The sequence below is a fragment of the Drosophila ficusphila genome, unplaced genomic scaffold, assembly GCF_018152265.1.
Source record: "Drosophila ficusphila isolate 14025-0441.05 unplaced genomic scaffold, ASM1815226v1 contig_106, whole genome shotgun sequence".
In the NCBI taxonomy this organism is placed as follows: domain Eukaryota; kingdom Metazoa; phylum Arthropoda; class Insecta; order Diptera; family Drosophilidae; genus Drosophila; species Drosophila ficusphila.
The window spans coordinates 9,057,195-9,084,685 of NW_025063993.1; the positions used below are offsets into that span (position 1 = coordinate 9,057,195).

Consider the following 27,491-nt stretch of genomic DNA (forward strand, 5'->3'; position numbering starts at 1 on the left):
AAAGACGAACCAGAACAAGCCGGGCCAAATAGAACCAACGTAAATGAGCTTGAATCTAATAAAAATCATAACCCAAAGAAAGCAAAAAAAAAAAAAAGAACAACTCTAATATATATGATAACTTAAAAGCAGACTCTGCGGTTCGTGAGCTGTTTGAAAAGAGTTTAATTTGAATTCAAGAAAAACCGGTGAAATATGGACGAACTTGTGGGCGAGATCGGAGAGTTGAGGGGTTCGAAGAAGCTGGGAATCGGGGATGGAGGTCCCGCATGGGTGCGCAATTTCATGCTCGACAATCTGCAAATATTTGATCGACAACCAGCAGGGGTGTTTTTTCCGGTGACATCCAATTTGTGTGGCCTATCGCGATGATGGAGCCTCTTCGCACTCTACGACATAGACAATGGCACTTTTAATTGATCCCCCACATAAATCTAGTTTAGAGCCACGTTTTGGGCTGGTTAGCGCGACGAAAAGCATAAATTAATTTCGATTCTATATGGTTCTACCATAAAACTCATTTGGAATGTTTTATTTATGAGAGCATGCGCGGATTTGCATAAATTCTCCAAAGTTCCGCCTCTGACTGGGAGCTAAAAAATCCAAAACAAAATTAACTTCGAAATTTTGCAATTACTCACACTACCGAAGGGCGAATTCATCCAGGTGCATGAATCAACCGCAGAGAAGGGTCAGTTATCAGATATAACCGGTTCCTTACAATGTGGCCTACTCAAACTGACCTTTGCCTTGGCTCTCTGCAAGGACAACCACAATATCCCAACTTTCCCTTAACCACTTAACCCACTGTTCGGGATTCCTGTTCTTTGACGCCAATTGAAAAATCGATTCACGCAAAACAAAAGTTGCACTCTTAAACTGATTTTTAATGGCGTTCATTTAAATTCCAACGCTGAAACTCGATTGTTATACAATCGATTTGAATTTTAATTAAATCAATTTATTTTTGCAAACCAATCGCTAGCAAATCTTTCTTTTTAGATTGCTGTGTTAATTGCTTAATGATTCAAACTCATAATTATACTCTTCGGTTATGACGTTAAAGATGGTTGAATTCGAAGAATTCCCACCAAAACTGCTAGGTCGATCGTTGACCGAGCAATTAATAATTTTATGCTGTTCTTTTTTTAGAATTGCGGGGATTTTTAGCTTAATTTCCATTTTGTACATATCTTATGCAATCGATGGGGAAGATCTTTTGTCATCAATGCGATCTGGTTTGAGAGTCTAACTATATTCGTCATGGCTTGGACTATGTTGTCAATCAAGTGATTGCTAGACATTATGCTACAGTCATTGGAAATTCGAGGTGGCTCATTTTAATTCATTGTTAGCGAGTCAGCCAATTTGTCGGAATTTGATATGCTTTTGACCTGATCGGATCAAAGTTTCCGGCATTTAAATGAGTTCTCAGGCGATGATCTGCCCGCTAATGTTGAAAATTAGCTCTGATTACTTCATCCGAAATCAAAACAGCGCTTCTGCCTGCGGTTTGATTAGATGGATGCTGGGTAAATGCCACACAACGGTAAACGAGTTTGAATTCTGCAGTCGCCTGTATATAAAGCCCATATATATCATCGCAAACGTGTGTTCTACCCAATGGGTTTGTTTAGCGTTTTGTTGAAACAGCCAAATATGTGCACCGCTTAACACGCGTGCGTTGAATCGGATGACGGGGATCGAAAATTGCAGAGCCGCAGAACTGTAGAACCGTAGAACCGATCCCGAAACCGGTTCAATTAGTTTGGTGAATGCTTTAGAATTTAGTGTTTATAAATTTCACATTAGGCATAATTAAGAACAAGTTTGTTCTATTCATACCTATCTGTGAGTTCGCCAGACAAAACCGAATCCGAAACCGAAACCAAAACCAAATTCCTGCCGATGCATGCAAATAATTTTGAAAACTGTTTATCAATCCTAGCATAAGCCACCACCTAATGCCAGACATTAATCTTCAAAAGGGGGAGAGATAATGTGGGCATCAATTAGCCGCCAGCAACGGAAGCCGAGTTAACACAACCGACTAACTACAGGCCAATATTTACTGGATGTTTGGCAACTTTTTGCGCGAACAAAACGAAACCGCAAAACCAACAACCGACAACAGAAACAAAAAGCTAAAGTTCATTAAAAATACAACAAAATTTCTTTCTGGCTGTATAAATCTGCATTAAGAGCACATAAATTCGAAGTATAATTTAACATCACCTTTGAATTAGCCGTTGTGGTTAACATTCGTGGTTTGTGTCTCGACTAAGAATGTTAAGGCCAATACGCAGCATATCACGATTTTTAATAACAGCAATCGCGACCAAACCAATCACGACAATAAAATTATACAATTTTGGTAAAATATTAATGAAAAAAAAAACTATATTAAGCTTAATTCTTGTAACGAAACACATTTTTTTCCGGAACACATTTTACATATAATATTACGTTTTGTTTGGGTTAACCATGACAATGATTTATTTTGAACATTTTTTCCAAGAAATTTAAACATTAACTTGTTACATCTCAAAGATGATACAAAGATAGCCCCAACGCTAACCCGTTTTATATTTGTTCAGCAAGCACGCTTGTATGGTGTCATATAATTGAAATTGAGGCCATAAATTTCAGCGAGATATACACTTCATGAATGGGTTGATTATATTATAATTTTATAAATATATATTAAAGTTAAAAAATAATAATTCCTACGTTTGTTGAAGTTGTCGATTTTTTTTTACTAGAAATGGAATTAAAACTTAAAAATGTTATTTTTCCAGGGTGTTTGAGTCAGAGCAAACATTTTGACTGCATTTTACATAATAATAATATCCATAATGCTTTTTGGATCACTTAGAAAAATCAAGTTTTTGAATTTTTGATAAGCCATAAAATATGAAAAAACATCGACCAAAAATGGAAAATCTAATGATATAGGTTTTTTAATATTTTTAATATTATTTATATTATCATTATATTTTTATTATTTTAATGAAAAATTAAAAAAAAAGTACACCATCCATAAATCAGACAAGAAAAAAATTATAAAAAAATAAAAAACAACTAGATTTTTAATTTCCATTTTAGTTTTTCGCTGGCATTTACAATTTTCAAATTTCTTCTCCCTTTTAACATCTAGCTATCAATGGGATTTCAGATCGTCAAAATTTGTTTGCGGAAAGTTTTGTCCTTTTCGTACGTAAGAGCACTGCTGCACATTCACCTACATCATTTTTCTCGATTTTTCTTTCCAAGAGGTATAACATTCTAAAATCGGAATATTGTTGCCTAGTTTTCGACCATAAACTGATATTCTTCGATCCAAATTCGAGAGTAAGGTTTTCTTAAAACAAACTTTTTTTGGTGCTTATGAATAAAAAGTATTCGTAAGTCGACTTTGTAAAAGAGAACAATATTTGCAGCTTCTTATTCGTCAGCTCATAGCCAGTAAAAAGTGAAAGCATCTACCTGAGTCAATTTAATGGACTTGACGAGCTACTTTCAATTTGAAATATTCTAACTCATATTGATTTACCAAATTGCTTTATTGCAGACATGGAATCTGCGTCTGGATTACTGCTTTTTATTTATGGGTATCAATCGCAACCGCGTTTCGCATTTGCCTGCAACCTAGAATGACAATACCCATACATATGCAAACGATCCAAACAGAATTTTATTATATATACTATATATTTTGGGGTTCTACCCAAAATGTCTTATAAATACCAAATGTTGCGCTCGCAAAAAAACAGTTTAATTGTTTGACTTTGTGTGATCAACATGGTGGGTTTCGATCGGATTTATTTATAATATTTGCGAAAGCAGGACTAACGAAAAGTATTTCTCCCGCCAGCGTGTAATCTTCGTTACTTTGGCAGTGGCTCTTCTGGGAGTGGTTGGTGCCACTTCTCTGTCCAGGACCTACTTGCCTCCTCAGGTGCAACATCAGGTGGTCTCGATTCCTAGGGTTCAGCAGCAGATCATCCAGCGGCCACAGAACACCTATTTGCCCCCTGCTCCTCGTGTGGTGCCCCAAGTGATCCCGTCTTACCGTCCTGCCCCACAAGTGATCTCGGTGCCTGCCCCCCGCAACACCTATCTGCCACCTCCCCAAGTGATTTCGCGTCCCGCACCGCAGGTGGTAACCATTTCTCGTCCTGCCCCACAAGTGATCTCAGTGGCTGCTCCTCGCAACACTTATTTGCCACCACCCCAAGTGATTTCTCGGCCTGCACCACAGGTGATCTCCGTGCCACGGAACACCTATCTGCCACCCGCACCCCGCAACACCTACCTGCCACCCCAGTGAGATGCATCATCAGCCAAAAACGAAGATGAAAACCACATTTCTGAGCCACCACCAACTCAACTGGTTTGTGGTTTAACCCACGACGCCAACTATATTCGAATGCTAATTCTCCATCTCTGCAAAGAAATGCAAAAATACATTTAGTAGGTTCATTTGCATGCCAGACTCGATCGATTTGCATATTCCCGAATTATAGAAATAACAATAAAGTACGCTCAGGAACATAAACAAAGACTTTGTTTAGTTTTAAGATCAGCAGAGGGCGTCAACAGAAATCAGATAACACTATTATGCTAAAAAGGGCTCCAAGTGCCATTAACCTCTGGAGGAATCGTTTGAGACCTCAGTGAATTTAAACGATGCCGCGATCTTGAGGCGTCCCCAAGCAATTAATCATTCAATCAGTCAATCCAGTTAGCGGAACATTAAGTCATTAGCTTCAGCAGTTTGTCTGCAGTTCCTAAATGGATAAAGTTTACGGCTAACTCAGATAGTTTATGACCAGTTAATTGTTATACCTCTTGTTCTGGATCGAGTTTTAAGTAACTTCCAGCTACTGTTTTCATTTAAACCATTCCAGTTTGGTTATTGAAAAAGCTTTGGCAAATGAAAAAAGCTTTGCGAAGACGGGTCTAAACTATCAGGTTTGCGATAAACTGTCTTACCAAAAATAAATAAAGCTGTGATATGGGTATTCTGATGAATATTTATATTCCGCATGACAGCAAAAAATGAGAGTTTTTAATCCAAACTCCGCAGCGTACCTAACTGATAAAAACAAGCCCCATCTGGTGCCGTGGTCGAGGTATCTGTTTGCCTAATTAAACAAATTTTTCGACGCGAAAAACGTTTGCTTGATTTATGATACTCAGCACTTCCGTTTGGAGCCGCGGATTCGCTAATTCGTATAAAAGTACAGGAGCTGCTGGCAAAAGATATTATTCGATTGGTTGCCCTCAAAGCCAACAGATCTGCGAAAATGGTAAGGATCTGCCAGCTGTGAATCTTCAGAGGATCTTGGATATTCTTTTTTGTTCTGTTTGCCTTTTAGAAATTCTTCATCTTGACTTTGGCTGTTATTGGCTGCGTGTCCGCCGAATCGGGCTACAACTACAATGCCCCAGTGGCCGCCCCCGCCCCCGTGAGGTCCTACTCGGCTCCCCAGGTGCACCATCAGCCCGCCGCCTCTGCTCCTGCTCCGGTCAGGACCTACGTGCCCCCAGCACCCGCTGCTTCCGCCCCTGTGCAGAGCTTCGCCCCCGCCCCCGCTCCCGCTCCCGCTCCAGTTTTCCACGCCGCCGAGTCTGCTCCCGCTCCAGTGAGGACCTACGTGCCACCTGCTCCTCAGGTGCACCACCATGCCGCCGCCTCTGCTCCCGCTCCCGTCCAATCCTTTGCCCCCCGCTCCCGCTCCCATCCAATCCTTTGCTCCCGCCCCCGCTCCCGTAGCCGCTCCAGCTCCAGTTTTCCACGCCGCTGAGTCCGCTCCTGCTCCGTCCAGGTCCTACGTGCCACCTGCTCCCCAGGTGCACCACCACGCTGCCCCGGCTCCTCAGGTGCACCACCACGCCGCCGCCTCCGCTTCTGTGCAGAGCTTCGCCGCCCCAGCTCCCGCTCCCGCCCCCGTGCAGTCCTTCGCCCCCGCCCCCGCTCCCGCCTTCGAGGCCGCCGGACCTGTCTTCGAGGCCGCCGCCTCCGCCCCCCGCTCCCTCCCGCTCGGGATACGACTACAGCCAGCCCGCCGCCAGCCAGCAGGGATACAAGTACAAGACCGTCCGCCGTCGCGTGTTCAAGCACCGCGCTTAAGAACCGCCAACGATTATGCCAATACGATAATATGATACGACAATAAAAACGCAATCAAAAATTATGAAAACATGCAGTTTTATTTGAGCATTAAATTACTAAAAACGATAATATGATAATAAGCTTATTATTCAAGAATGCCTTGGGGTACAGTTTTACCAAAATAAAAATACTCAAAACACAAACGAGGAAAAGAAACTATTTTAAACTAATAACAATACAAAATGTCATACAAGGAGCAACAACCTTAGATCATTATTAATGTATTTTGTTAGAATGATAGTCTAGAATGCAACATTTTCAGATAAGATAAAAAATAAAATGACTTCATCTTTTGTTAAAACCTCAAGATGGTAGACCGTTAGTCGAGCAAAACATTTGCGAATCAAAGCAAACATCTGTGGTTTATTATGCGGAAATAGCTATTATACTTTGAGTTAAAGTCAAACTATTATCTGATACCCAGCATAAAAAATCTTTTTAACTGATTTTGGTTCTTAAACGAGATGTTATTTGGTTTTTTCTTTTGTTTTTTTTTTTGGAAAGAGTTTCACTTTCATTAAAGCTAGGCAAAAAAGTGAGATCAAAGAACCCATTTGTTTTGCACGGCCCGTGCAGCGTACTTAGGTCGATAAATTCGAACGTTTTGTTCTGACTAATTTACGGGACACTTTCGATATGCTAAATTTAGAATATCCGATAGAAATTAATTTGCGGCTATTCAATAGGAACAAATGGGTCACACAATATGGGGAATCGATTTCTCACGCTCGACAACAGGTTTCGCTTTCAGTTTTTATTGGATTTTGGGGGCTCGATGTGGGGATGCAACCTAATCCAAAGAGAGTATAAAAGTTGCATCCACTGCTGCTCAGAATCACTGGCACTTGAGCAATGGTTAGAGATCAACGATAAGTCGGGGTTCTTAACTCACCTTAAACATTTGTATTCCAGAAACTCCTTTTGGTCCTGGTTTTGAGCCTTTTGGCCATCGTCTGTCTGGCCGATGTTTCCCAGGCGAAACACCACAAGCACCAGCGGCACCACCACTCGAAGGAGCACGAGGATGAGGACGAGGAGTCCCACTATCTGCCTCCCCAGGAGGAAAAGGATAAGGACCAACCTTATTACAAAAAGGAAAAGCACACCAGCGAAAGGGTGGTTTACCACAAGGAGGATGAGCACGAGGAACCACAGCACCACAAGGAGTATCACCACGAGGAGCCGAAGAAGCAGCGAGTGGATCACTACCATCACTACGACAAGAAGCCCGAGGTGAAGACCCAGCACATCCACTACAAGCACAGCACACCCCACGCTCGAACGGATTACAATCGGGATTTGTTCACCCCTGCCGCCACTCAAGTGGTTTACCGTCGCCGTCGACCAAGTCGGATTCTGTATGCCAGTGCCCCGAACTCTGTGTTCCATCACCACACTCAGATCAATGTGCAGTCCCAGGACTCGGAGCTGAACTCCCTTACTCGACCAGATTTCGGGCCAGGAGCACAGGATCCTGCTGGAGCCCAGGCGAACACAGGAGCCCAGGCGCCAGGCTTCCGACCCAACTGCCAGTTTATTGGACCAGGAAATGTTAATCCGGGCTGTGGACCTTCTGTTCCTGTTGGCGCACAGCTTCCAGCCGGTGCTTTGGCTCCCACTGAAGCTAATCTTCCTGCCAGTCAACCTGCTCCTGTTCCCGGTGGCCAATTGGCTGTTTTGGGAAATGGTCAGCGTCCTCCTTTGGGTCCTGACTTTGGCGGATACGGAGGTGGCAAGCGGTTGAACTTCTTCGTTGATCCTTCCCTGGGAGCTCAACTGGGAGCCATAGGAAATGCCGCAGCTGGAGGTCAACAGGCTGCGGGAGGAGCACAGCTGGGAGGAGCTCAACTAGCAGGAGGAGCTCAACTGGGAGCAGGTCAAGGATTTGATCCCTCTTTCGGCGCCCAAGCTGCTGCCGGTGCTCCATTTGATCCATCCTTTGGTGGTCAAGCTCCAGTGGCCCAAAGACCCGTGGCTCAGGCTCCTGTGCAAGTCCAATACAATCCCAATGTACAGCTTGGAGGTGGATACAATCCCTCTTTAGGAGGAGCCCAGTTGGGAACTGGTCAGGGTGTTGCCAACCAAAGGCCAAGTGGACAGGCACCTTTTGATCCCTCCTTTGGAGCGCAACTTGGCACTGGTCAAGGTATTCCAAGCCAAAGACCCATTGCACAAGCACCATTTGATCCCGCCTTGGGTGCACAACTTGGAACTGGTCAGGCTGTTCCCAACCAGCGACCCAATCCAGTGAATCCACCGCAAGGAGCTCAACTGGCCGCTGGCCAGGGAGCCTTTGATCCCAATCAGGGTATTTTTGATCCTTCTGTGGGAGCTCAATTGGCGGCGGGACAAGTGCCACGCCTCAACAACCGACGTCCGCCCAACCGATCCAACTACCAAGGACTGAATGTGCTGAATGGCAACGTTTTTGGCCAGCCACATCTGCAGGGACCCACAAATGCACTGGGCAACCAGCAGGACACCAACATCATCGATGGAAACTTCTACAGCGATCCGCATCATGGACATCAGAGGGCTTTGGTATCTGTCAATCCCAATCAACGATCCATTCTGCTGCCCGCTGATGATGATGATGATGCAGATGGCGACTCCCAATCTGGATTCCTAGGCTTTGCAGCCAGTAACCGTCGGTCGACCTATGTAGTTGCTCCCAAGAAACACCGATCCCACAGGAGCAGTTCGAAGCGAAAGAATCTGGATCAGGGAACTTCGGCCTCTGAGTACGATACCGATTACCGTGAAGATGGCTATCACTACCAGAAGCCCAAGCACACCTTCGAGTTTTAAGTTTATAAATAACAGAACGTATTATACCCAACATTAAATCATATACTTTACAGCATTTGCTACAAGAGCAGTCGAATCAAAGTTGTTTCATTTTATGTAGCCTACTTTCAGGCACCAAACTTTGTGCTCATTTCCTTTTCCGCTTTAAGCTGCTTTGAAGTTTGTCGAGCATTTTACACGGCTTTAAAAGTAAAGCTTCATTAGAAAGTTTTCATAGTAAACTTAAACCAGACTACACAGAAATGAGTTCCACATTAGAAGTCCATATTTTATATAAAATGTGTTTTATGGGTTTGTTTGCGTCGAAAGAACTTCTGTAACCCATATTAACATAACCACACACGTGCAAATAAATTATCGCATTAAAGTTCTGGCAATGGCAGAGATGGCTTTTTATAAAAAAAAAGAGTTATATTTGAAGTCCATTAGGGTACGCGGAAAGAAAACTAGTTCAGAGCGAGAGAGGCTCGCAAACACATGGGCAAAATGAATTGTCGACATAAATTTATGCAATCATTTAGATTCGATTCTCATGCAAATCCAATCAACTGAAATCAAAATAGAAATAAAACAAAGTCTATTGTTTCACCGAGCAGCAAATCTTGGCCAGTTGACTGCATAGAGGTGAGCTGGCCAAACAAATTCGGTGGATTTGTATCCGTTTTTGGCCAATCGCATATTGCGATCCATGGATAAAAATCTGTGCGTATGTTAGACATCGATCTTTGTGTTTTTTTGTTATGATTATTAATTTTTGCCAGACTTAGGCGGGCTGCGGTAATGTTTAAATTCGCCCATCAATGTCAATATTAGCGAACGGACCCCTACATCAAATGTAGGCAGTCCATTGTTCGTCTATTTTTGGCCAACTGTAGGTCAGAGCGGATTAGCCGATCTCCTCGGCTCTTGACCCAATCCAATGCACAGCCCATAGAAAGCTCTTAGCTGCGGCCCATAAATCAGCGCACTTCCCCCGGTGAAATTAGCTCGCTTAAGTGAGCCAAATGCCCGCAACAGGGCAAAAAAAAAAAATGTCTACAAGTAGCATTAAATTAAAATAATTTACGGCAAACTTTCGGATCAAACTCCTCCGTTGAGCTCGGCATAAAATTAACGGAGACCGCTAGGGCATTCAAAGCCCGCTGATTACAGAAATAAATTTTGGATGAGGTCTGTGCGAACTTCGCCGGCTTGTGGCTATGCAAAGCGAGTGGGTTCAGCTCGGAGTTCAATGATCCGCGAGCCACCCGCTTCTTTGGCAATTATTGCTATCAAATATTGCAGACCGTCACTCAATACTTTTCCAGGAACACGGAGAAAAAGGGTTTCATTATTTAATTACAGATTTACCTAAATCAAACAAATTGGTTTTGCCTTAAAAAAGATTAAAAATTGAAGATCTCTTGTACATTTCGCTTACTTTGAATTAATCACATTAAGTTTATTCAAAATAAAATTCTACAATGAAGAGATATTTATTCCGCACATTTATTCAGCTGATATGCAACCGAGCACTTTAATTTAATAACTTCACCACGATTCTGAATATTTATTTGGAATGAATATTTAATTTGAGATAATTAAACAAGTTTTAATTATCAATAAACGTCATGCATTCATTTCTTTCTGTGTAGCCATTATTGAATGCCCCTCCAGATGTTCAACCTAAAGCTAAATCTCTGTGGTTACAGATTTTTTGAATCAGATCTAATCGGATATCGTGTAACTCCGCCTTGCGTCATCCGTTAAACATAGCCGAAGAAATCGATGAGCTCCACATGCGAGGATGATTAATTTTCAGCACTTGGCAGCCACATAATTAATTTTAGACAGCCCACAACCCAAAATACGATTTCAGGCCCGATCGCACTTTAAGCCTCATGAATCCATCAGCCATCAAACAGAGAACCACTCTATGAGCCGCGGGCAGCCCCAGAGAATTAGATTCAGAATTAGAATCCAAACAGAAATTACATGAAAGGAACTTGCCAAATTTCTGCTGCCACGCGTATCCATTATTTATTGGCCCCGAGCCGAGTGTTAAAAGTGTGCGGAGTTCTTTTTTTTTCTGCCCTGTTGCCTGGCGTTGATTTCTGTATATTTATAATTTGGCTCTTTTCGGTTTTGTTTTGTTTTCTGAGCGCTGGAGATGCGCTTCATCGCGGTGGTGGCACTTTCTAGTCGCCGGCCCAAAAGAGTGGGGCGATTTGGAAACGGGTTTAAAGAATGATTTATCATACATTTTAGTTAAGCGAAAAAAGAGCAGCACAGGCTAAAAAAAAACGTTAAAATTTATCATAAAAGACTAAAACGTGTACTTGGCTAGTGGAGATCGAGGTCTTTCTGTATCGACAATGCCTTACTCTTTACCGTAAAAATAAACAGCTTGATTTAGTACATAGAACGAGCTTAATTGGACAAACAAAAATGGAATGACGTAGAAGAATTGTAATTACATATTAAACAAGTTGGGGTTCCAAAAAAAAATGTTCCTTAACATAAACAAGAATTAAAGAAATTGAATTGAATATTATGAATGTGTATTTATAATTTTAATTTAATTAGGTAACATCTCTATATTGTTCTTAAAATTATTCTTTGTTATTTTTTATATTAATTGGAGCTCTTTATAATTTCTATATTTGTTTAAGTAAATAACAAATCATGGATTAGTTCACCTAGAGCAAACATCCCTCGGAAGAGTATCTTAAAAACTAAATTAACTAGCGCGTGTGACTATGCCGGCCAAAAGACAAAGACTAAGACAAAGGAAAGGCAGCAGCCACGAGAAAGATGTTGCCGCCTGTTAAGCAAAAATCGAATGGCCATAATATTAATTAGAATAGAATTTGCATAAATTAAGCCGGGGCGAAATGGTTTTTGTTAGACAGAGCGACGCGGCCTGTGGGATTATGCAAAACCAAAAGCGAAGGCAGACTGAATCTGGAATATAGTGATTCGGAAACTCCATTTGGGGATTGCGATCAAACGTGCCCATCCATTATCCATTATCCGATAACACAATCAGTCGGAGGTCTCCTTTCGCCGATCCGCTCTCCTGGTTTCTTTTTATAGGTTACGCTAATTCGGGGCCCACGCTTACTTATCGGGCAAAACTGACGATTTAAGTGTTGTCTGTGGCCATTGTGATCGGTTTTTGTCCCATTCTATGGGGCGAATATGGGACCCCGGCTGCCATTCACTAATTTGCATATTTTGCTATTTTTCAGCATAAACACCGATTCCGAAATGGAACTTTTAAGTGTTCGGACCGGCTCACCGAACTACTGATGGATAATATAAAAATAATAACCAGATGAGATGATGCGTTGGCCGGGTTATCGTGATCTATTGACTGGCAGCATGCGTGTAGAACATTTATGGCCAACTGGACCACAATAGAAGCAGAATGTGCTAGAACGCGCGATGCTGCCAGTGATTAAAATGTAAATTGGCAAAGCCATAAATTCAGCTCGTTGATAGTCGTAGTTTGCGACCTTTTTTTAGTGCTGCACACACACAGGAAATGAAATGGATTGTCTCAGGCGAACAATGGGAAACAAAACTAGAATTGTAAGGCTCTAAAGCTTAATGCATTTGGAAATAGGAAAAATGATATAGTTGTTATTTGATACCAGCCAGCTTCTTTATGACCCGAGTTAATTAGACAAAACTGGTGCTATTAAGAGCCGTCTTCTGAGCAAAAGGCGCCGATTGGTGGCGCGTGACAACCATCCATCACCATCATCAACCCAAAGCTCCATCAATATCAGAATAGTACAGGCAACCCCTTAGATCTTGGCCTTGACTTTCGCAGCTCTACTGTGACCCATCCAAACTTAGTCATCGTTTATCCTTCAGTTTCACGGAACCGATTAGATCTTAGCAACTCTAACGAGCCTTGCTTCATGGCTGACTTTTTGGCTTCGATGTTGCAAATACTCCGAAATATGGCCACAAAAATAAACATGTACTCCCCCTCTTCGATTTGGCCATTAATCATTGCCGAATAGTAGCAGCTGCCACTGCTGCACTCCTCGGTTTTCATTGGCTCCAAACAAATTGATTAGCATGAATTGATGGACTGCGTTCCCCTCTAAACGCCTCAATAAATCTGAATCGAACATTCAAACCCCTTTTATCAGCTGAAGCGTGCGTTTAAGAGTAAGTTAACTCATAAATAAGCTTAATTTTGTTCTCCCAAGGCACTGGTGCAATCAACCCGACTTGATTTATTGGAACATCGCATGCATGTCCATGTTCGATTTCAAAGTAACACTCTTTAGTGAGAGGTTATAAACAGGAGTGTCACAGAAATCAGTTGCAAACCAAATGTCAAGTCTGGTGTTTAGTTGTTAACCAAATTTAGAGACTTATAAATAAACAAATTTCTTTTAAACGAACTTTTATATATAAATACTTCTATGATCTCTTTTAGGCATCAAACAGTTTTGGTGAAGAAACTTCAAGTTGCGGAACGCGAATTAGTTACAAAATATTTTACTTTTTTATAGTAAGTGCCTTAAAAACTTGGCTTCGGTATTCATAGGGACCTTTTCACCATCCAAAGCATTAAATAAATAAGCTTGCATCCGCGTAAAACAATTGATTCTCAGAATCGACAATAGACTTTTCTGAAGAGCTCTCAGTCCAATATCCGGCAGTGTGTTTACAAACTTGAGGTTTTCATAGGCATCAGGCATAATTATATCATATTTCCAAAAATTGAATGGCCAGCGCTCGGTCAGTTCCTATTTTGTGATTAATGGACGGCGACGATATCGCCACAAAGAGAAGAGGCTGCGATCAAAATAATCGACTTTCGGCTGGAGCTTCAAACCTATTGAAGTGAGCGAATTTGATTGAAACATATAACTCATCATTTGAATTTAAATCGAGCGGCGGCTTGAATGAAACAAGGCAAGCAAAACAAACACAAAGAGGTGTAAACAAGGCGAGAGAGCCAAGTTTATACGGACGTGTCGGTGTGTGCGCACGCTCGACTTGTCCAAAACGTTGATGTCCATCAAATCTTTTGCATATGATTAAATAAAACAATTAAGAGAATCCGTGCGAACGATTTTGGCCATTAAACTTTTTTTTAGCCATCAACTGCTCTCGAGCTTGAGATTTGTGCGAATGTAAGCGTCGCAGCCGCCGTCGATCGTGTTGTGTTGGCCGTCTCAGGGTTTGAGCCGCAGAAGAGAGGCTTAGAACCCGCAGCCTCGCAAAGCCAAAGCCAAAATCGTGCGAATTTACAGACGCCGACGCCGGCAGCGACGTCTTTTATTCGGGCAGCGGCCAAAAACGCCAGCTCTGTAATGGCCAGCGAAGAGCGGAGAATCTGTATAAATACCAAAAGGTTCTGCGTATTCCTCATTAGAGTTTCGGTTTTACTGCTGTGAACAAGCAACTCAACGGACAATATGGTACGATCGGGCACTTTGGCTCCCCCATTTGGATCCCATCCCATTGAGATCGAGCCACCGCCAAAGGACTAGGCCCACTAACACTCACCCCTCTGACTCTTGCAGAAACTCTTCCTGGTCGCCTTCGCCGTGATCGCAGCCGTGGCTGCCGATGTCAGCCACCTGCCCTCCAACGAGTACCTGCCTCCCGTCCAGGAGCAGCAGATCGTGGCCGCCCCCTCCAACGAGTACCTGCCCCCCGTGGCCGCCGAGCCCGAGCCCGCCCACGAGCTGGCCGATGATGGCTACCGCTACAAGACCCACCGTCGCGTGGTCCTGCGTCGCCACCGCCGCGACGTCAACGAGCTGCCCTCCAACGAGTACCTGCCCCCTGTGCCTGCTCCCTCCAACGAGTACCTCGCCCCCGTTGAGGCTGCTCCCGAGACCGTTCTCGCCGATGATGGCTACCGTTACAAGACCCACAAGCGCGTGGTCGTCCGCCGCCACCGTCGTGATGTGAACGAGCTCTCCAACGAGTACCTGCCCCCCTTCCAGGCCGCCGCTCCCTCCAACGAGTACCTGCCCCCAGTTGAGGCTGAGGCTGAGCCCGCCCACGAGCTGGCTGATGATGGCTACCGTTACAAGACCCACCGCCGTGTGGTGCTCCGCCGCCACCGTCGTGACGTGAACGAACTGGCCAACGAGTACTTGCCCCCTGTCCAGGAGGCCGTTGCTCCTTCCAACGAGTACCTGGCCCCAGTTGAGGCTGCTTCCGAGACCGTCCTTGCCGATGATGGCTACCGTTACAAGACCCACAAACGCGTGGTTCTCCGTCGTCACCGTCGTGATGTCAACGAGCTGCCCTCCAACGAGTACCTGCCCCCAGTTCCTGCCCCTTCCAACGAGTACCTCGCTCCCGTTGAGGCTGCTCCCGAGACCGTTCTTGCTGATGATGGTTACCGTTACAAGACCCACAAGCGCGTTGTGCTCCGCCGTCACCGTCGTGATGTGAGCCACCTGCCCTCCAACGAGTACCTGCCCCCAGCACAGGCTGCTCCTTCCAACGAGTACCTGCCCCCAGTTGCCGCTCCCGTCCAGGTTGTTGCCCCAGCTCCCGCTCCCGTCCAGATCGCCGCCCCCGTTCAGTTGGCTGCCCCCGCTCCCGTCGAGGTTGAGGCTGAGCCCGCCCACGAGTTGGCCGATGATGGTTACCGCTACAAGACCCACAAGCGCGTCGTCTACCGTCGCCACCGTCGTGACGTGAGCGAGCTGTCCAACGAGTACCTGCCCCCAATTGCTCCCTCCAACGAGTACCTGGCCCCAGTTGAGGCCGAGCCAGAGACCATCCTTGCCGATGATGGCTACCGTTACAAGACCCACAAGCGCGTGGTTGTCCGTCGTCACCGTCGTGATGTCAACGAGCTGCCCTCCAACGAGTACCTGCCCCCAGTTGCTCCCTCCAACGAGTACCTCGCTCCCGTTGAGGCTGCTCCCGAGACCGTTCTCGCCGATGATGGTTACCGTTACAAGACCCACAAGCGCGTGGTTGTCCGCCGCCACCGTCGTGACGTGAACGAGCTGTCCAACGAGTACCTGCCCCCCGTGCAGGCCGCTCCCGCTGCCGAGTACCTGGCCCCCGTGGAGAACTCCGTGGAGGTGGCTCCCGCCCATGTCCTCGCCGACGATGGCTACCGCTACAAGACCCACAAGCGCGTTGTGATCCGCCGCCACTAAATGATGCGATAACGGCCTCACTAGGTGATCGAATTGTGCTCATTTTGGAGTGCTGACCTTACTATTAGAATACCTCCTTTTCATTCGAACAAATACAATAATACGATAACGAATCCATAAATTCAAAGTGTGTTTCATTTGTGGTTTTGGACAAAGGTTTGAAAAAAAGTTTAAAATCTATGGCAATAATAACAAATAATAAATAGGTAATAAATAATTTATACGTTTGATGAAAAGCTCTTCATTCATTCTTCATTTTGAAGAGCTTATGATAATTATAGCCACATCCCAAATAGACACCTTTCATGTACCGTAAAGCAAATGTTGAGCAGTGAAGAAGAGAGAGCCAAAAATGCCATGATCTAATTATATAAACGTAAACGTGGGCTTGAGCAAACAATGGATACTTGGCATATAATTGAATTAATTCCAAATCTTCTTCGGCAGATGCTTCCGCACTCTCATCTTTAAAAAGTTCAAGCCTGCTTGACGCATTTAGATTGGTTACCTATAGTAAACGGGGGATATTTGTTTTGTCGAATGAATATCTGAGTTAAGAGAATTTTTAAGCAATACAAATTAAGAGTACAATATCAAAGCTTTCATAAAAAGAAACACTGAGTTCACATTTAAATTATTTAGAATATTAAGAGGCTTTTGAAGGTGTTGAGGATTATTTTTATATATAAAACCAATTCAATCTACTATATCCAATAATTCACAATTTCAGAATGCATTTTTACATTTCTAATTAAACCACGCAGTCTTGCTTACCAGCTTATAAAAAAATTGGATTAATTATGTTGCTTTAATTTATGGCCAATACATTGTTAAGCTTCTTTAGACTTGATCTGTCCAATCGTTAATTTTTCCATAAGTGTGTTTAGTTCTTCTCGTTCAGGTTTTCATTCAGGCTTTTGACATACAAATCGGCTCGAACAGTCAGATGTATTGTTTCGGCATTGAGTTCGTGATTTATTTCCGCAATTTGATTGCCTTTTTCGGCGGTCATTTCGCTTTTCAACCAACTGTTTTCGGCCTTTTCTCCGCTCCGCAATCGAGCATCTGATTTTATTAACCGGAGTCATAGAACCCGATTAGTACCAGTTGATTAAGCCACAATTTAATTGCCGATAATTAAGCAAATTGAGCTGGAGTGGATCAGAATCGGCACGCGTTGGCCTGGGAGAAATTGGCAAGTGCGGATGGGGGAACAATGGAACCTGATCTTGGCCACTAAGTCTAAGCCAAGTATATTAAAGGCATAAGGTGGGGCTGCGGAGGGGAGATCCCCCGGCACTGGTTCATGCTGCCGATGAGCAGAGCGCAAAACCCGTTGCAAACCTGATTGCAAAACTATAATGGATATGTTTTTTGGCGGTGTCACTAAATACAAATTCATAAATTAAATAGCCAAATGCAAATTTCCTGCCGCAGGCCGGTGATTAGAATCATATAAATAAGCGGCAGAACATCGGTAAAAGCATCACTTCCATTTGCATTCTCCGATCAACTGGACAGCCGAGCACCCAGCAAAATGGTACTAGCCAGGATCTAGTCCTCCCCGAGGATACCAACCTAATCAGCATGTACCTTCTACTCTTTTTGCAGAAATTCTTGTTGATCTGCGCCTTCGTCGCCGTCGTGGCCGCCGATGTCAGCCATCTGCCCTCCAGCCAGTACCTGCCTCCCCGCCAGGGGGCTGCCTCCGCCCCGGTGGCATCCTACTCCGCCCCAGCTGCCAGCTACAGCGTAGAGGCCTCCGCCCCGGTTGCCTCCTACTCTGCCCCCGCTGAGTCCAGCTACTCGGTCGCCGCCTCCGCCCCGGCTGTCTCCTACGCCGCCCCGGCTGCCTCCTACTCCGCCCCAGCGGCCACCTACACCGCTGCCGCTTCCGCCCCAGCTGTGTCCTACGCCGCTCCCGCCCAGAGCTACGCTGCCCCGGCTGCCACCTACACCGCTGCCGCCTCTGCCCCAGCCGTGTCCTACGCCGCCCCAGCTGTCTCCTACTCCGCCCCCGCTGCCACCTACACCGCTGCTGCCTCGGCTCCTGCTGTCTCCTACGCCGCTCCCGCCCAGAGCTACTCGGCTCCCGCTGCCACCTACACCGCTGCCGCTTCCGCCCCAGCTGTGTCGTACGCCGCCCCCGCTGCCACCTACACCGCCGCCGCCTCTGCCCCCGCTGAGAGCTACGCCGCTCCCGCCGAGAGCTACGAGTCCGCCGAGTCCGCTCCCGCCCACACCTTCTCGGCCACCGACGGATACCGCTACAAGACCCACCGTCGCGTCGTCCTGCGTCGCCACCGTCGCGGAGTGCCCTCCAACGACTACCTGCCCCCCTTCCAGGGAGCCGCCTCCGCCCCGACCAGCGAGTACCTGCCCCCCGCAGCCTCTGCCCCCGCTCCGGTCTACTCCGCTCCTGCTCCCGTTGCCACCTACACCGCTGCCGCCTCTGCCCCGGCCGTGAGCTACTCCGCTCCTGCCCAGAGCTACGCCGCCGAGGCCTCCGCCCCAGCTGAGAGCTACGAGACTGCTGCCTCCGCCCCCGCCCACTCCTTCTCGGCCAACGATGGATACCGCTACAAGACCCACAAGCGCGTGGTGCTCCGCCGTCACCGTCGTGATGTGAGCCACCTGCCCGCCAACGAGTACCTGCCCCCAGCAGCCTCCGCCCCCGCTCCAGTCTACTCCGCTCCCGCTCCAGTCTACTCTGCCCCCGCTCCCAGCTACACCGCCGCTGCCTCCGCTCCGGCTGTGTCCTACGCTGCCCCCGCCCAGAGCTACTCGGCTCCCGCCCAGACCTACACCGCTGCCGCTTCCGCCCCGGCTGTGTCCTACTCCGCTCCCGCCCAGAGCTACGCCGCTCCCGAGTACTACAGCGGTGCCGCCTCCGCGCCCGCCGCCTCCTACTCCGCCCCCGCTGAGAGCTACGAGTCCGCCGAGTCCGCTCCCGCCCACTCCTACTCCGCCAACGACGGATACCGCTACAAGACCCACAAGCGTGTGGTCCTCCGCCGTCACCGTTACTAGAGGCTCCACCGAATGCCCCAGCAAACCGGGCCAAATCCCGCTTTTTGGCTCTGGGTTTTTCGGTCACTCCGACTGAATCTGCTGGGGAACGAATTTGAGAAAGTATAATAATAAAATATCGAAAAAAAAATATTCCACTGCCTTATTAATATTCCCTAAACAGGAATCTTTGGTGCTGGTAGCACACTTATTTGCTTAACAATAATATTGCATAATAGAGTAAAAAGCTTAGGCCATTAAAGCCGGCGATTATTAAGCATTAATGCCGAGCTGTCGTCAAGCGGAGACGAAAAAACTAGTTCAGTCCGAGATGCGGAAACTCGCCTAATGATCCGAAATTAATTTTTTCTCCGTTAAGTGCATTGTCGTCTCAATCTTCAAGTTCAAAGTCAATGCTGAGATTATTTGAGGTATACTTTTTGGCCTTTAGTAATAAAAGTTTGCGTATTTGCCAATCAGGACTATGTTACGGAAGCCACACTATGAACCTGTACAAACATAACCTTCAGTTTAAAAAACGCTACTAAAAATATTTAAAATTTAAAAGAATTTTAACACATTATTTCCAAATAGAATTTTTATTTAAGGGTCCAAGAGAACTGGTTCAGTTCATGGTACGAAAACTGTTTTTTGTGGACATATTTTTTTGTATGTTGTTTTGATCTTTTGTAGTATAATTCTTGGAGCCCGATTGTTATATACTTTTCGGCTGGTGCAATTAAAAAAACTACTGATTTTGAAACTATTAAAGTGGATTTAAGATGCTTTAGTTTATTAGGCTGCTATCCATTTTGACTTTAGACTAATCTCATTTTATGTTGTCTCAATTTTTTGTATGTAGTACATCTCAAGCAATAATAATATTTATTTAATTTTCAAGCATTTGTTTTGATTTTTAGTGTTCTCCCACAAGAAAAATCGTCTGACCAATAAAAATAACCTATTTAAACATTCACATTGTCGTTTTTAATTCGGCAGCATTGCGTAATCGTTAAAACATAAATTTAATAAACATATTTTAATGACTAAGTTCGAGTGGAGAGTCCGCTGGCAAGATCCCCGATAGGTATTAAATTAAATATTACAGTTAATTACAATTATTCAATTTCGTACGTTCCTAAGGATCACTATGCGCACACAGAGGCAATTGTGTCATTTAATCAGTGATGAGTGGCAGCCGATCGACGGATGAGTTGTTCTTTAGAAGTCGAAGGCAATCGCCGGTTTCGGGTAGGAGTATCCCTCGGATTTGGGAGCGGGTGGTGGTGGGAATGGAATGACTGGCTTGGGATAGTCGTAGCCCTGCTTCACCTGAGGGGGAGGCAGGTACTTGGGTGTGGGAGGTGGTGGTGGTGCTTGGGTCGTGGCCACAGGAGGCAGGTACTTCTGTGGTGGCGCCGTGGGTGGTGGGAATGGAATGGCGGGCTTGGGATAGTCGTAGCCCTGCTTCACCTGTGGTGGAGGTAGGTACGTGGGTGTGGGAGGTGGTGGTGGTGGTGGAGGTGCTTGAGTTGTGGTCACAGGAGGAAGGTACTTCTGTGGTGGTGCAGTTGGTGGTGGGAATGGAACGGCGGGCTTGGGATTATCGTATCCCTGCTTCACCTGCGGGGGTGGCAAGTACTTGGGCGTTGGTGGGCTTGTAGGCGGCAGGTATTTTGGCACTGGAGGTGGGGTAACGACCACTGGCGGCAGGTACTTTTGTGGTGGGTTAGTCGGTGGTGGGAATGGAATGGCGGGCTTGGGATAGTCATAACCCGACTTGGGTTGCGGAGGTGGCAGATACTTGGGTTGCGGCGGGTTGGTTGGCTTCACAGGTGGCAAGTACTTTGGCTGTGGTGGACTGGTCGGCACAACAGGTGGAAGGTACTTCTGTGGTGGGTTAGTTGGTGGTGGGAATGGAATGGCGGGCTTAGGGTAATCATAACCCGACTTGGGCTGCGGGGGTGGCAAGTATTTTGGCTGTGGGGGGCTGGTTGGCTTCACAGGTGGCAAGTACTTGGGCGTTGGTGGCGTTGTGGGCACAACAGGTGGCAGGTACTTCTGTGGTGGGTTAGTCGGTGGTGGGAATGGAATGGCGGGCTTTGGGTAATCGTAGCCCTGCTTCACTTGAGGTGGAGGAAGGTATTTGGGAGTTGGTGGCGGTGGTGGTGGAGGTGCTTTCGTGGTGGTCCCAGGTGGCAAGTATTTCTGTGGTGGTGCGGTGGGTGGAGGGAATGGAATGGCTGGCTTCGGGTAGTCGTAGCCCTGCTTCACCTGAGGAGGTGGCAGGTACTTCGGTGATGGTGGTGGAGGTGGAGCTTGAGTTGTGGTCACAGGAGGCAGGTACTTCTGTGGTGGCGCAGTGGGTGGTGGGAATGGAATGGCGGGCTTGGGATAGTCGTACCCCTGCTTCTTTGGAGGTGGTGGAATGTAGGTGGGAGTGGGTGGGGGAATGTATTTGGGCACAGGTGGACTGGTGGGCACAACAGGGGGCAGGTACTTCTGCGGTGGGTTCGTGGGTGGTGGGAAGGGAATGGCTGGCTTAGGATAATCGTATCCCTGCTTCACCTGGGGAGGTGGCAGGTACTTGACGGTCGGCGGTGGTGGTGGTGGCGGTGCTGGAGTCGTGGTCACTGGCGGAAGATACTTCTGAGGTGGCGCCGTCGGAGGTGGGAACGGAATGGCTGGCTTGGGGTAGTCGTAGCCCTGCTTCACCTGCGGCGGTGGGTTGGTTGGTGGCGGGAACGGAACGACGGGCTTGGGGTAATCGTATCCCTGCTTCGGCTGCGGCGGTGGTGGGAAGGGAATCGATGGCGTGGGGTAGGCGTATCCCTCGGTCACTTTGACCTGAGGTGGCTGCGTGGGCGGCGGGAAGGGCACCGCTGGTTTGGGGTAGGAGTACCCACTGACCAGCTTGGGCTCCTGCGGGATGATCTGCTGCACCGGCGGCGTGTACTTGGGCAGCGGCGGTGGGAACGGAATGGCTGGCTTCGGGTAGGAGTAGCCATCGCTCACTTTCGGGGCGGGCGGCGGAAAGGGGATCGCTGGCTGGGGGGTACGAGTAGCCATCGCTGAAGGGCACCTTCGGCTGGGGATAGTCGTAGCCCTGCGGACGATTCAATTAGGTAAGCATGCTCAGATTAATGAGACTCCACCAACTTACCTGCGCTTGGGCGAAGTAGCTCTGGCTTAGGGCGATCAAAGCCAGGCTAAACACACGAAGCTGCTGAAAAGGTAAACAAGCAAAAGAGAGATATCGTTCAGTGATTGGTTGTCGAAAACATTAATGGTCTTAAATCAGAGTCTTGGACATTTATATTTATATTTAGTCGGAGTGACTGACAATATTTACGTGGGCCTCGGCCGTTTATGGCCATTTTCAGTGCCGTCGGAGCATCGAAAATTTCCGCATATTATTAAGGCCCGACAATTTGGCAAATGTCTATGTCGGCTTTTGACACCATCAGTTTTTGGCAAAGAATTCGACACTTTGTTCGCAGCCCAAATAGGTCACGTTCGGCGAAGGCTCTCTACGCACATTAGCGATTAACCAGTCGAGAGCCAAATTAAACGCATTTTTGTGCGCTAATTGCTTGTCCGTTGATTGATTATTGGCAGAGGTGGAGACACCGGGCCTAAACCAAACCCGCATGCGGTTGCATTAAAAGCTATTAATTAATAAAAACTGGTAGCTACCGCGGGCGGCACTCAGAGTCAAGGTCGACGCATCTGCCACTCGACATTGGACCGAGAACGAGGCGATCTGGACCGCCTAGAAGTGTTCTAAATACCTCTCCAGTGTGAATGGCCTCGTGGATAGACAAAAGCACTGGCTGGCTGGCTTGATAGCAAAGTCACGCCGACCGGTTCGATAAACTCGAGAAGATGCTAAAATCAAATTAGATGGAAATCCCTCCACTCGCATGGATTTATGTAAATACCAGTTAGCAATTTGCCGGGCACTAATTAAGCCATAGATAACAGACTTAGAGAGAGAGAGGCACTGGAAGCTTTTATCTTTTGGCCAAAACAATCTTTGGAACCCGGAATTCCATTTCTCAAATTGAAACACATAAATTTGCCCAAAAAAATAAAACTAAAAATAAACTTAAACGGCTTCTACGAGTGCGCGTCAAGTCAGAGTCGTTAAAGACTGGTCATTAAAACAAAACCTTAATTGAATCGAGACAAAGGCAGCTACATAGAGTGTATATAAAAAATGGAACAAAGCCGCGCCAAACAGCGAGATCATCTCAATCAAATGGAAATAGTTTAAGCATCCCACGCAATGTTCTTATGGATTTATGATTCTTTTGCTGTTTTGTCTTTTTGTGTTTTTGTGAACGACATGCCAAAGAGTCTCTTTGATAAATCGTTATGGAAAAATGCCACTTGTGCGGTACTCAAGCGGCTTGTCAGCTGTCGGGCCTTAAAACTCTGTCGGATTTGCCAATCTTCTTTCAACTTGTGGCAAGAATAGCAGCCCCCTCAGTAAACTAGTTCTAGCATCGCGTTTAATTTGGGTTTCGGCTGCGTTATTAGTTGACAACTCGCGGTGATATGTGTTGTCCATTAAAGTCAGAACCCAATTAAGTTTTTGTGTTGAAATGTTTTTTATGGCAGTGACGCACTCAGGTGTCGCATAACATGAATAATACCCCCGATGCCGGGGCGTTGTCGGAATCTTTTCGTTAATATTCGCTTAGAATCAAATCCGCCAAAGATGGTATGTCACCCGAATGAGTCTTTCGAATTCTGTTAATCCGAATTGAACATGGCTCAGACGTATTAAGATGTACATATCCGTCTTCCTGCTGACCTTAATTTAAAGTTTCACCATAGCAATCTACAAGCTCGTAATTAAAGCACCCATTACAAAATACCTGTCCGATTGTGCGGCGTCATCTCGAGTGGCATAATTCTGTGTGGCTTGAAGAGTGTGTAAAGTGGGTGAGGTCTGCCGCTCGAGGTGCGCCCGTTGTTGGAACTTTTTTTTAACACAGATTCTGCCCCGATCATGTCGAGTCATTTTCCTTGGCTCTGCTCACAGACAAAAAGCCAAAACCTTAGACAATTCGGGCGACAAATACCGCCAAACGGGGGGGCGTTAATTGTCACAATTGAGGCGTGTGAAATCTCATAAAACCAGAGCCAGCACATCTATTTATATGTAGTGTGACGACCTTGGGGGAAATCAGTTTGGCGCTCCGCGTTCAGCGTTCAGCGTTCGGCGTTAATTGCGGTTGCTCAACACTGGTTCTCGTGCCCATTGACTCAGCAGCCACTTGAGCCTCAGGCGGCCAAAGGCTTATTGCCAAATCTCGTGGCCCGCTTAGCCGCTCTTGAAATGGCCAAGAACACGCGCATGCGTGAAGAGCTGCGCAGGGCGGAGCGGTCGGTTATGACTGCTTCCGGTCGCAGCTCCGGAGTCGCCCTCCAGTGAGTCAGTCATTGGCAGCGAGCGCGGTTTTCAGAGCCGGCGGAGTCACTCAATGCAGTTACCAGTGCCGCAGGCCTGCACTCAAAGAAATTTCGTGCAACTTTTTGGAGTTTAATTAATTATAAAACAATAAACTTAATGCGTTCCAAGTAACCTGCTTGTACGTAGTCTTAGTCATATTTAAAACAAATCTTTTGAAACACAAAACTCAAAAATATATCAGGCTGATATTAAAAAGTATACAAAAAATATAATATCAAAATCTTGATTGTGATTGATTTAACCGTATTCATGACATTTCTGGAAACAAATGCACAAAAAATAATAGACTGAACTCTGATGATCTTAACAAATATGTAAATCTTTTGATAAATTGTCAAACATTTATCATTTCGACAAATGAGTATTAAAACGGATTTGTGACAAACGAATAAAAAGTTTGCCAACAAATTCATCTTAAATAATATCAATGCATATCATTTAAAAGGTAAGGATAATTTATACTCCTATGTGAAATGCAATTAGTATCTTCCTGATAATGATCCTATTTTTTCTGTGTATGTCTCCGTCTTCGCCTCTGACTGATGACTGCTGCCAGCTGTTTTCTGTTATTTTATTTGTACTTGTACCGATTTTCTTCAATTGTAGCGCCATTTATGCAAATTTACCATGCGACTCCTCCACTGGCAGCGCGGAGTCGTTTCTGTTTCTGTTTCTATTTCTGTTAGTTTGTTTGTTTTTCGTCGCTGTCGCTTTTTAGAAACTCTTTGGCGTTGGGCAATTTTGTTTGACAGACAACTCATGGGATGCCAGCAGGCCAACTGCCGAGCTGCAAGTCTGCGGCAGCAAAACTGCGACTGCGACTGCAACGTGCAGCGCACAACTGCACCTCAAAAAAGTGTGAATATTTCTGGGATTCTAGCCGCCACAATGTTACGATTATGGCCTGATTGTTCGCACATTTCGGTGCACTCGTTTCGCACTGCAACAAGCAACAACCACTCACCATCTTCATTCTCGAGTCGTGATGCAACAACGCGTTTTTCGATTCAACGGCGGATCAACAGCACTTGCGTCAGCACCTAAAATATATATATTTGCGAACACACTTATTTACAGCCAAATGTTCTATATAGAAGTCACTCTGTTTATGGCAAACAGCTACCCACTTGTAAGCACACAAAATCGCCGCGGTAAGGCGGTATAAAACGCTAAGAAAACGCGCGCGTTTCGCTAGCGGCCGAGTGCGCGAGACGAAGCGATCTCGAGCAAATTTGAAGTTCAAATAACAAAAACTGCGCCGACGCCCGGCGTATTTATAAGGCTCTGCTGCCGAAGACAGCCGACCGAGTCGATCGGCTGCCGCCACGCATGCGCAGTGCAGCCACCTCGTCGTACCGCCGATGAGTTCCAGGCGAGACGGGTCTGCAGACCACCTGTAGGGTATTCGGAGCTGGGGCTTCGTGCGTGCCCACAATTAGCCCGTCTTCGAGGCGCTAATCGATTCCGGAGCTCCTCCCCCTGGCTTAGACATATTTGACTAAGCAGTGGCTTCATGACCTGCTAAAGAAGCCCCCAAATTGGCCCACAAATAGCCATCATTATGCGCCAAAAATAGCAATTGAATGACCTTGGGTACTTACAATGCTTGGGAATGCGAAAGAAGAATAATTCCAAATAACTAATTAAAGTAAAAAAAATTCTCAAGCAAAGGTTTGCTTTTAAAAACTCTAGAAGATTTGAATAAGGGTTTTTTTTTTAGCAATAAAGCTTTGGTTCTTGAATAATGCAAAACATATAAAAATGTAAATATACATATACCGAAATGAGTAGGCAGTCTAGGAGTAACTTTTATAATGCCCAATCACACAGTTAATTTTCATATTGTTAACAATTATTACTGCTTATATCTTAAAACTAGCAAACCTTTTCATAACTTCCGAAAACAGTTCGCAAGCGTGCCAAAATATTCCATACAGTTTGCCTTGCAGTTTGGCTACCGTTTGAAGTGAGTTGAGATGCGATGACCTTGATTGATTTTATATTGATCGAGTTGCAAAAAGAACTCCCAAAATCCAAACCTGAAGCGGTTTTGATTTGCTTTTATTTGGGTTGTTGAATGACCTTAGTTGGCAGTTAGTTTGAATGATGGGGAAAAGAACCCCCAGCGGACTGGAAGTAGAAGTGGAGCTGGCCAAAAGTGTGAAAAGCGATCGGATAGCATCGATTATTTGGTTTCATCAATCAAGCGGAACTGCACCCTTTTGCGATCAAGGGGAAGTGGGGGCAAAACCTTGTTCGTGCCGCTTTTAATGGCTTATTAATGTTGAACTTCGTACTAATCCTTTGACTGACAAATTAGACAATCGATCAAGCAACGGTTTCCATTGTTGATTCCATTAAATTAAGCTCTATTACCCAAAAAAAAAATCCAAAAAGCCCTGCAAGCGAAACAAAGCCACAAAAAGATGCTGGTCTATGTTCGCGGCTCGTCGAACAAATAGAAATTCAATTATTAATAATAATCATAAATCGAACGAAAACCGGAAGATACCCGTACAAGATGCGTTGTGTACAACAACCATTTGAACCGACTCAAGTATTTCAACTTTCAAAACTATGAAACAAACATAATGAAATGCCATTAACAACAACTGAAATCGTTTATTGCCAGCCGATAATTAAAACCAGAGAGCTAGAGCAGAGATGATCGACGGCTGCCACAGATGACTCGAGTTTCCGTCGGAGTTCTATATGCGTGGCTAACTGGAAATTCTGTCCGCTTTAAGCGGCTTAGCACTAAAACTAAAAGCTTCTAACAACTATTTAGCATCGCCACACATGCGAAAAAAACACATTGGAATGTTAAGCTTTTGATTGCAAAAATCTATACCCTTCCAATTCTCTAGAGCTT

General features: G+C 45.7%; 6 protein-coding genes across 6 annotated transcripts; 5 read left to right on the plus strand and 1 right to left on the minus strand.

Annotated features, from left to right (window-relative positions):
* Window positions 1-195: 195 nt before the first annotated feature.
* On the plus strand, window positions 196-4,330 carry LOC108096153 (extensin). Its single transcript, XM_017197535.1, has 2 exons — window positions 196-273; window positions 3,860-4,330. The coding sequence occupies exons 1-2, from the start codon at window positions 196-198 to the stop codon at window positions 4,328-4,330; spliced, it is 549 nt and encodes a 182-aa protein (XP_017053024.1).
* A 1-nt stretch (window position 4,331) lies between these two features.
* On the plus strand, window positions 4,332-6,136 carry LOC108096152 (predicted GPI-anchored protein 58). Its single transcript, XM_043207686.1, is given in 4 exon segments — window positions 4,332-4,400; window positions 5,382-5,730; window positions 5,930-6,030; window positions 6,032-6,136. Coding segments are annotated over 4 exon segments (624 nt in total).
* Window positions 6,137-6,961: 825 nt separating this feature from the next.
* Window positions 6,962-8,986, plus strand: LOC108096151 (collagen alpha-1(I) chain). Its single transcript, XM_017197533.1, has 2 exons — window positions 6,962-6,982; window positions 7,091-8,986. The coding sequence occupies exons 1-2, from the start codon at window positions 6,962-6,964 to the stop codon at window positions 8,984-8,986; spliced, it is 1,917 nt and encodes a 638-aa protein (XP_017053022.1).
* Window positions 8,987-14,376: 5,390 nt separating this feature from the next.
* LOC108096185 lies at window positions 14,377-16,226 on the plus strand. The gene is made up of 2 exons (XM_017197568.2): window positions 14,377-14,415; window positions 14,521-16,226. Exons 1-2 carry the CDS (start codon window positions 14,413-14,415, stop codon window positions 16,126-16,128), a joined length of 1,611 nt encoding a protein of 536 aa, XP_017053057.2. The 5' UTR covers window positions 14,377-14,412; the 3' UTR covers window positions 16,129-16,226.
* Window positions 16,227-17,632: 1,406 nt separating this feature from the next.
* On the plus strand, window positions 17,633-19,158 carry LOC108096150 (flocculation protein FLO11). The gene is made up of 2 exons (XM_043207747.1): window positions 17,633-17,668; window positions 17,740-19,158. Exons 1-2 carry the CDS (start codon window positions 17,666-17,668, stop codon window positions 19,156-19,158), a joined length of 1,422 nt encoding a protein of 473 aa, XP_043063682.1. The 5' UTR covers window positions 17,633-17,665.
* A 949-nt stretch (window positions 19,159-20,107) lies between these two features.
* Window positions 20,108-25,847, minus strand: LOC108096471 (extensin-1). The gene is given in 5 exon segments (XM_017198089.1): window positions 20,108-22,191; window positions 22,193-22,243; window positions 22,301-22,363; window positions 25,584-25,659; window positions 25,747-25,847. Coding segments are annotated over 4 exon segments (1,956 nt in total). The 5' UTR covers window positions 25,593-25,659; window positions 25,747-25,847; the 3' UTR covers window positions 20,108-20,358.
* Between the last annotated feature and the right edge of the window lie 1,644 nt (window positions 25,848-27,491).

What these genes read in the sequence shown, in the direction of transcription:
- LOC108096153 (XM_017197535.1), top strand. Translation starts at nt 196, where the DNA reads ATGGACGAACTTGTGGGCGAGATCGGAGAGTTGAGGGGTTCGAAGAAG. An exon ending in GGGATGGAGGTCCCGCATGG is followed by an intron (nt 274 to 3,859) that starts GTGCGCAATTTC and finishes ACTAACGAAAAG; the next exon opens with TATTTCTCCCGCCAGCGTGT.
- LOC108096151 (XM_017197533.1), top strand. Translation starts at nt 6,962, where the DNA reads ATGCAACCTAATCCAAAGAGA. An exon ending in TGCAACCTAATCCAAAGAGA is followed by an intron (nt 6,983 to 7,090) that starts GTATAAAAGTTG and finishes TTTGTATTCCAG; the next exon opens with AAACTCCTTTTGGTCCTGGT.